This window comes from Saccostrea cucullata, unplaced genomic scaffold (genome assembly GCF_032062105.1).
Source record: "Saccostrea cucullata isolate Sc308-1 unplaced genomic scaffold, CSIRO_AGI_Scuc_v1 ctg782, whole genome shotgun sequence".
In the NCBI taxonomy this organism is placed as follows: domain Eukaryota; kingdom Metazoa; phylum Mollusca; class Bivalvia; order Ostreida; family Ostreidae; genus Saccostrea; species Saccostrea cuccullata.
Genome location: NW_026918002.1, coordinates 120,115 through 129,906, shown reverse-complemented (window position 1 = coordinate 129,906; position 9,792 = coordinate 120,115). Strand labels below are relative to the sequence as shown.

The window sequence follows — 9,792 nt, the reverse complement described above, 5'->3', positions numbered from 1 at the left end:
GCCTGGAAACCTCTCAAAGGTTTGTGCCAGCTCACTTTTTGATAAGATGGGTGGATCCCGGTCTCTGTCTCTGTTTCGTTCAATATAGTTGTCTCGTTCATTCGTTCAATATTGTCCTTTTTGTTTTCCTTATTTTGACGTCCAGTTTATTGTTAATTTCCAGTTCCTTATTTCTATTTTTGGTAAACCGGTTAGGTTAGGCATAGTAGATTTTTCATGCAGGGGTGGGTCACTTTTGGACTTAGCTTTGGGTAGGACGGGCTCTGGACTTTGTACATTTGTTAGGTAAGCTCTATTTTTATTGAGGTTTTTAAGTAAAATGTCGTTAGTACATCAGTTTTCGTTGTAAATATATAAATGTAAATATTTTTGTGCTGTTAAATAAATTCAATTGTTGCCATAATAAATATTTGTTAATTTGCAAACTCTTGTTATTAAAATTCTTGGGTTAGTAAGTCACTTTCGTGACTATTTGAGATACAAAAGGTTTATTGGTTAATAAGTTGGTATAAAACGCGAAGTACTATCATTGATAAAGAAACTATGTGATATATTTAAGAGGTATTTCAAACTGTCATTTTCGTTACACTGGTATCGTGGAATTTCCTAAATTGCATTGATACCATGTAGCGAATTCCGGTTACATTGGTGCCGTGAGTGGTACCTAGGTTTGAGGGTAAAACCAAATCCTGTCACAACTGAATTTGGTTCATGTTTTAAACCAGGGACCATGGCATTCACAATTATGGAAGAGGCATCATCATAACTATACACTTAGCATGCTTAGTTTGGTTACTTAATACCCATAGGTACGGTAGTGGGACAAAAATGCATCTCAACTGAAATGGTTGGAGGAGTTACCTCCCGTTACTTGTTTATATTATAATAGATAATCAATGTAAATATTGTAATTAATTGGTCAATTGACATAAGAAATATACAAGAAATATTGATAAATAATGCTGTGTTAGAAAATAATAGTTGCATTGCCAAAGGAAAAGCAGTTTGTTGTATTTTATCAATATGGTATCTGATAAGTTATGATCATTGATCAAGTTGTAATACAAAGGGTTGAACAACCAACTGTCCGTTGTCTATTTTACAGTGCGCAACTTGGCGTGTGCGATTTGGAAAGTTTACTACTTAGCGTGTGCAATTTGACGAATAATAATTGCTGCAAAGTCGCTGAAGTCTCTGATTTGATTATTGTTGAGTGCATAGGATACTTTGTTACCAGTGTAGCTGTGTATTGTGTAAGCGTGTAAAAGCCACTTGGCTGGATCATAGACAACTTGGTTAGCAACTGACACCAGGCAGGTGTTATCAGATAAGGGCTATAGTCAGGAGACACCAGGCAGGTGTCTGTTGACTTGTTTAGTTAGTTGTTCATCTAGGCAACTGTCACAAGGCACCAGGCAGGTGTCAGTATCATTGTATATATAACATAAAGGTTAGTTAGGTCACTTGATTTAAAGACACTAGGCAAGTGTTATATTATCTGTATATATTGCCTTCAATCATATCCCAAGTAAAACTCGGTAATCCGAGCACGGACCTACTGACCGCTCAAGTCCGACACGTTACAAAAGTGGTGGCAGCGTCGGGATTTTACTAGAGTTATGGCTGAACGTAATAAATCAATTGAAGATAGTCTTAGGGAATCCTTAAATAGAATGGAAGAGAAGCTAAGGAGGTATCGCCTTGACCAGTCTACACCCATCACTAAAGGACATGACCAAGTGTCAAGCCGTGACAGTGGGTTTGCAACTCGTCGTTCAGATGACTCATTTGATTATGACAGAACATTGAGAGACATCCCAGAAAATAGATCAGAAGGAAAGAAAAGTACAATGAGTCATTGGGATGAAGAAACAGACACAGTCAAGCCAGCTACATACGATGGTTCAAGCTCCTGGCTGGACTACAAGTGTCACTTTGAGGCTTGTGCCAATGTGAATGGTTGGAATGAAGAGAAGAAAGGATTGTTTCTAGCCTTGTCACTATGTGGTCAAGCTCAGGCTGTCCTTGGCGATTTACCAACTGACAGAGGCCAGCATTATGAGACACTTGTTAAGTCTCTGAGAGAAAGGTTCTCCTCCAAACCAAACTGACCTATACCGGGTACAACTTAAAGAGAGGAGACAAAAACCAACAGAGACACTCTCTGAATTAGGCCAGAGCATCAGACGATTGACCAATTTGGCCTATCCAACTGCGCCAGGTGAAGATCGTGAGACACTGGCAAAGGATCAATTCATCGATGCATTGATTGATTCTGATATCCGCATAAGAATCAAGCAGTCACGTCCTGCCAATTTGAATAAAGCAATTAGCCTTGCTGTGGAACTGGAGGCATAGAACAGAGTAGAGAAGAGAGAGAGAGAACTCAAAGGTCATTTGAGAGCAGCTTTTGTTGAAGAACAACCTGACACTGTCAAATGTAATAGTGGCCAACTTGCTAATTCGATGAAATCTGTTGAAGAGAATATGAAAAGCATAACTGAAGAGCTCAGGGAGCTTAAGGTCTCTAACCAGAGAAGACCTTACGACAACGGATACAAAGAGACAGGGGCAAGTGGTAGAAAGCAGGAGATAAGATGCTATGAATGCAAAAAGCCAGGACACATCAGACGTAACTGCCCTCAGTTAAAGAGAAGGCAAAAACAGTCAGATGACAGGTCTGGAAAAGCATCTATGAACCAGGCCAACGGAGATGGAAAAAGAGCATCAGGACCACAGGTGTCCGTAGGCCTCGGTTCATCTATAGAGGAATGTGGGTTGTACATAAATGTAAATGTTCAAGGGGTAAAAGCTAAGTTTCTAGTAGACACTGGTGCTACTGTTACCCTTGTGTCTGAGACATTATACAGAAAGTTACCTGCATCTGTGAGACCTAAGTTACATGAGGTAAATCAGATCATCATGTCCGCTAATGGTACTGCTCTGTCTGTTCATGGGAAGGCAGAATTCAATATTGGCATTGACCAGTTGACATACCACAATGAGGCAGTAGTTGCTAACTTAAAGGCAGATGGCATACTGGGCCTAGACTTTATGTAAAGAAATCACTGCAAAGTCGATATTAGCAACGAAGTTCTGGATGTCAATGGTCATGATAAGAGAATGACGATTGAAGGTTCACTTGGATGTTTTAGAATTACAGCAGGTAAGACAGTTAGCATTCCGCCCAGGAGTGAGATTATTGTTCCTGGTAAAGTATGTGTTCCAGAGGGTTCAAATCTGCCATACTGCGAGAGTATCATTGAACCAGTTGACAAGTACAACAAACAGCAGAGCACACTAACTGCGAGAACAGTGGTAAATCCCCAAGAAACTGTGCCAGTTAGACTCATGAACATTGAGCAAGAGTCAAAGGTGGTGCACTCTGGGACAGTAATTGGTCAACTTGCTGAAATAGACACAGTGAAGGACTCACTAGTAAATAAGGAATCAGCCACTACCAACGTTCTGCGCAAGGATTTGTCTGATCTACTTCATAAGAGTAAGGACAACATGACTCCTACACAGTTCCAGCGGGCAGAAGGCTTTCTGTTAAAATATACCAACTTGTTTGCAGAAAATAGCTTGGGCGGGACTGGAAAAGTTAAGCATCAAATCGACACAGGTGACAGTAGACCTATTAAACAAAGACCACGAAGGGTACCAGCTCACTTGACAGATGAAGTGTACAAAAACATAGACGACATGCTTGAAAAAGGTGTCATACAGCCCTCCAACAGTCCATGGTCCTCACCAATAGTCTTGGTCAGGAAGAAAGATGGGACGTATAGGTTCTGTGTTGACTATCGTCGCTTAAAAGTTGCACTATACATGTGCATACCCTCTCCCGAGGATTGACGAGTCACTTGACCAGTTGTCTGAGTCTACCTGGTTTTCGACACTCGACCTCTGCTCAGGCTACTGGCAAGTTGAAATGGCATCTGCAGACAAACCAAAGACCGCCTTTACCTCAAGACGAGGCTTGTTCGAATTCAACGTTATGCCGTTTGGCTTGAGTTGTGCCCCAGCAACTTTCGAACGCCTCATGGAAAGCGTCCTTGCCGGATTGCAATGGGACATTTGTATGATATACCTAGACGACATAATTGTCACTGGGAAAACATTTGAACAAATGCTTGACAATTTGGAAAAAGTCTTTGAAAGGCTGAGAACTGCCAATCTAAAGCTTAAGGCCAAGAAATGCTGTCTCTTTGCGAAAAGAGTGACATATCTCGGACATGTTGTTTCGGAGCAAGGGGTATCCACAGACCCAAACAAGATAGCAGTAGTAAAAGAGTGGCCAATTGCTGCTAATGTCACAGAGCTTAGGTCATTTTTGGGTTTATGTGGATACTATCGGAGATTTATTCAGAATTTCTCTGCCATTGCCAAGTGTCTGCATGCTCTAACAGAGAAGGGGAAACCATTTGCATGGACATCAGAGTGCCAAGATGCATTTGATTGCCTGAAAAACCATTTGGTTCAGTCCCCCGTGCTAGCCCATCCGGATTTTACTGTTCCATTCATTAGACACAGATGCTAGTGACCAAGCGATTGGGGCAGTCCTATCACAGAATGTAGATGGGAAAGAGCATGTCATAGCCTATGCCAGTAGGACACTAACTTGTTACTGCGTTACAAGAAAGGAACTTTTAGCAGTAGTACATTTCGTTAAGCATTTCAAACACTACCTTTTTGGAAAAGAGTTCTTGATTCGGAGTGATCATGGTTCGTTAATGTGGCTGTTCAAGTTCAAAAATCCGAGGGTCAGCTAGCCAGATGGCTAGAAACCTTGAGTACCTACAAGTTTCAAATTCAACATCGACCCGGCATACAGCATACAAATGCTGACGCCTTGAGCAGAGTACCATGTGGTTATGACCCTGGGTGGGAGAAATCGGCATCAGATGAAGTAAGTGTCCAAGATGCAAATACAGTGACACATGTAAATGCAGCTCTTCCTGTCAACCCAGGCATAGGTGTCATAGGTGTCACAAGATGCAAGAACTGCAAGACAAAGACAGGGACCTGAAACTAGTGAAAGGCTGGCTGCAAACAAAGAGTCGACCTTTGTACCATGAAATAAGTGGACTTGGGTATGTCATAAGATCCCTGTTGTCGCAATGGGAAAGCCTTTCCATTGAGAATGACATATTGTACAGGAGATACCAAGAGGACAGTGGCAAGTCATCTTGCTTACAGGCAATAGTACCCAGCAGTGAACGTAGGACAGTATTACAATACTGTCATGATATTGAAACAGCTGCTCACTTAGGTGTGACTAAGACACTGGCACGCATCCGACAAAAGTACTATTGGCCAGGTCTTCAGGCAGACACAAGAGCCTACATTGCAGGCTGCGAGAAGTGCTCAAAGAGAAAGAGTCCTCAGAAGAAAAAGAGAGCACCCATGGCAATTGTCTAGAGTGGAATGCCTATGGACAGAATTGCTACCGATATCCTAGGTGAACTGCCCATGACTGATAATGGCAACAAGTACATACTTGTTATATCCCACTATTTCACCAAATGGACGGAAAGCTTCCCGATGCCAAACATGGAGGCTGCAACAGTTGCCAAGATCTTAGTCGAGGAGGTAGTATCGCGATTTGGTGTACCTTCCAGTATACATTCAGACAAAGGACGCCAGTACGAGAGTGAGCTCTTTTCAGAGGTATGCCATGTCCTGCACAGCACATAAAGAAGACTCGCACCTCGCCTTACCATCCCCAGAGCGATGGCATGGTCGAGCGCTTCAATAAGACCCTTTTCACTATGCTAAGCGCCTTTGTCAATGAACACCACTCAGACTGGGATAGATATTTGCCTTACGTCATGATGGCGTATAGAGCATCAGTGCATGAAACGACTGGGTTCACTCCCAACTTCATGATGTTTGGTCGGGAGGTATCTACCCCACTTGACATTATGTACGATATGCCCAATGCAGTCAAATACATCCCTAGTAATCAGTGGGCTTGGCATCTCAAGGAGACAATGGAAGATGCCCATAGACATGTTAGGGAAAATATAAAAACGGCCATGATCAGGCAAAAGCGATATCATGACCAGAAGTTATCCTGGCAGCATTTTAAGAAGGGTGACGAAGTTTATGTCTTTTTCCCTGTACGGAAAGCGGGATTTTCGTCGAAGTTTACAATCTACTGGCGTGGTCCGTACGAGGTCCTTGACAAAATGACAGACATTACCTACAAGGTAAACTGTGGACCACGAGGAAAGTCACAAATTGAGCATGTGGACAGATTGCGTCTCAAACGTAGCCAGACGTTAAGGGACAAGGTTGTAGAGGACAATAGTTCTCAGGAAGAAATTAATAAAGAAATTTCCTATATATTTCTATGTAAAACTTTGATTCCCCATTATGGCCCAGCCCTAATAACCACAGGGGGTCATGATTTTAACAATCTTGAATCTACACTACCTGAGCATGCTTCCATTTCAATATGATGAATTATGGCTTTGCTATTCTTAAGAAGAAGATTTTTAAAGAATTTTCCTATATATTTCTATGTAAAACTTTGGTCGGCCATTTTGGCCCCACCCTACCCCTTGGGGTCATGACTTAAAAATCTTGAATCTACACTACCTGAGCATGCTTCCATTTCAATATGATGGATTTTGGCTTTGCTATTCTTGAGAAGAAGATTTTTAAAGAATTTTTCTATATATTTCTATGTAAAACTTTGGTCGGTCATTTTGGCCCCGCCCTACCCCCAGGGTCATTATTTGAACAAATATGAATCTACACTACCTGAGCATGCTTCCATTTAAATATGATGAATTTTGGCTTTGCTATTCTTGAGAAGAAGATTTTTAAAGAATTTTCCTATATTTTTCTATGTAAAACTTTGATCGGCCATTTTGGCCCCGCCTTACCCCCAGGGGTCATGATTTGAACAATCTTGATTCTACACTACCTGAGCATGCTTCCATTTAAATATGATGAATTTTGGCTTTGCTATTCTTGAGAAGGAGATTTTTAAAGAATTTTCCTATATATTTCTATGTAAAACTTTGGTCGGCCATTTTGGCCCCGCCCTACCCCTTGGGGTCATGATTTAAAAATCTTGAATCTACACTACCTGAGCATGCTTCCATTTCAATATGATGGATTTTGGCTTTGCTATTCTTGAGAAGAAGATTTTTAAAGAATTTTTCTATATATTTCTATGTAAAACTTTGGTCGGTCATTTTGGCCTCGCCCTACCCCCCAGGTTCATGATTTGAACAAATATGAATCTACACTACCTGAGCATGCTTCCATTTAAACATGATGAATTTTGGCTTTGCTATTCTTGAGAAGAAGATTTTTAAAGAATTTTCCGATATTTTTCTATGTAAAACTTTGATCGGCCATTTTGGCCCCGTCCTACCCCCAGGGTCATTATTTGAACAAACTTGAATCTACAATACTTGAGAATGCTTCCATATAAATATGATGAATTATGGCTTTCCTATTCTTGAGAAGAAGATTTTTAAAGAATTTTCCTATATTTTTCTATGTAAAACTTTGGTCGGCCATTTTGGCCCCGCCTTACCCCCAGGGGTCATGATTTGAACAAATATGAATCTACACTACCTGAGGATGTTTCCCCGTAAGTTTTATCTTTCCTGGCACAGTGGTTTTTGAGATGATTTTTAAAATATGCCACCATATTTTTATGAATTCCCAATTATTTCCCCTTGAATAAGGGCTTGGCCCTTCATTTGAACAAACTTGAATTCCCTTTACCCAAGGATGCTTTGTGGCAAGTCTGGTTGAAATTTGCCCAGCGGTTTTTGAGAAGAAGTCGAAAATGTAAAAAGTTTACAGACAGACAGACGGACGCCAGACAAAATGTGATCAGAAAAGCCTCAGGCTCAAGTGAGCTAAAACTACTCAAACATCCACAAAGAAGCAAGATTTATGAGGGACTATTTCTTGTGGTGGAAGGGTATTGATAAAGTTTTTACTGTCTTTTGTTGCAAGGAAATGGGGAAAAGGCAGGTATTAAACAGATTGTGTCTGTGCAGGAAAAATCAGGAATACAGCATATTTGTGACGTACATTAAGCACACACTTCAGGTAAAAAAAAATCCAGTATTTCTCAAGTCGTAGAAGAATTCTAAAGTGACAAACCTATTCTTTTGAAAAATGATTATCATTTTTCTATACTTAAGCTTATCAATATTGTACATGTATCATGCAAGATATGGTGAGAAGAAACAAAAATAAATGATCCAACACTTTCACACAAAATCACAAGCATTTACTAGAATGTTATCTGGGTTCTTTAAAGATATTCAAATATATTGTCATGTGTTAGGCAAATCCTATACCTTTCTGTTAAGAATAAATTGCAATAGATTGGTACATGTAGCACAATCTTGTGATTTTGTCAAACTTGAAAAACCATCTCTTTACCCAAACAGTTCTTTGAAAGTTTCGAAAACATTTCATCATGGAACGAACTTTCTTAATACCCCTTACCGAACTATGGACAGATGAATTCTTTATATTGTACATTTTTTGGTTGCAAAATTTGTAAAAATTATTACTTTTTTCCTTCATCTATAAGTTGCACAGTGTTAAAGTACTTTAAAAGAGCAAGATCCACTAAGAGCCTTATTTGGCCCTGAGAATTTCTGAAAAATCAAAACCGCTCACTTTAGATTGCAAATGCAATATTTATCACTTGGTGTGCTGGTGACCACGTATCTATTAATCATGGCGTAATTTTCCCTTTAGTCAATGCATTATGATGTCATAAAATGCGTCATTTTCCTCATATCCTGTAAATTCCTTTGAAAATGGCCTAAAGTTGAAGTATTTTTTTCAATATTTCATATAGAGCACAACCTCTGATCCAAAATATGCAAATACATAATGAAGATCAAAAACATGTTAAGTTTTTAGGATCGTGTGCTCATATTTTAATTCTTTGCTGAAGGTAGTGGAATACACATGTTTTCTGCAAATTTCAAGAACATTGAACTTTCTCAAAGCCTGTTTTCCAATATCTGGATTCTCAAAAAGAAATTTTATTATAGGAAATGAAAGCACCAAGTTTCTACTTTATTTTGAAATGTGAAACGGGAAAGAGGGTGATAGTTAATTAATTGATATAAGTGCAGGGCCATATTATGCATAAAGTGAACCTAGCTCTTTTGTTTTAAGAGTTATGATACTAGCATATTTACCCATACAAAAATGTGTAGTTGACCGTCAACTAGTCGTCAACAAGCAGTCAACTAGTCGTCAACTGATAATGTAAAAACAGTTGACCACTAGGAGTTGAATTCTTTTCTGAAAAGCTTTCAACTGATTTGCATAAGACGGCCAGTTGACCATTAGTTGAATGCTACTACTTTGAAAGTTTCATGCAAAACAAGAGTTGACCACTAGTTGAACACTCCGACTTGTTAAAAAATTTCTCCCACGCTACATTTATGTTGGGTTCAAAATTACATTAATTATCATAGATCGGGCTTGTTATACCATAATTACAACAACCAAGATTTGAATCAGTAGGTGTCACAACAGTATTAATTTCTGCTATATATTCTTACCAAAATTGCGCAAGTTTGAGTAGATGTAACTAATTCAAAACAAACTTTTGAGACGTTTCTTTTTCAGATCTTGTAAAACCATACTTTATAAAGATTTTAGTACCAAAAAATACATAGCCATCCAGCAAGGCACGCAAGTTTGTTTAGGTCGAAGTCGAGCAGGTGCTTGAAAATCTAGTCCAGGGCCTAATCACTCCCCACTCTTGACAGTATACAGAAAAAT

General features: G+C 39.5%; 3 protein-coding genes across 3 annotated transcripts; all 3 read left to right on the top strand.

The window, feature by feature from the left end:
• Nucleotides 1–2,466: 2,466 nt before the first annotated feature.
• On the top strand, nucleotides 2,467–3,060 carry LOC134231056 (uncharacterized). The gene has a single exon (XM_062712987.1). The coding sequence runs from the start codon at nucleotides 2,467–2,469 to the stop codon at nucleotides 3,058–3,060; it is 594 nt and encodes a 197-aa protein (XP_062568971.1).
• Nucleotides 3,061–3,123: 63 nt separating this feature from the next.
• On the top strand, nucleotides 3,124–3,858 carry LOC134230979 (uncharacterized). Its single transcript, XM_062712880.1, has one exon. It carries the CDS (start codon nucleotides 3,124–3,126, stop codon nucleotides 3,856–3,858), a length of 735 nt encoding a protein of 244 aa, XP_062568864.1.
• A 1,979-nt stretch (nucleotides 3,859–5,837) lies between these two features.
• LOC134230798 (uncharacterized) lies at nucleotides 5,838–8,072 on the top strand. Its single transcript, XM_062712686.1, has 2 exons — nucleotides 5,838–6,315; nucleotides 7,990–8,072. The coding sequence occupies exons 1-2, from the start codon at nucleotides 5,838–5,840 to the stop codon at nucleotides 8,070–8,072; spliced, it is 561 nt and encodes a 186-aa protein (XP_062568670.1).
• The last annotated feature ends 1,720 nt before the right edge of the window (nucleotides 8,073–9,792 follow it).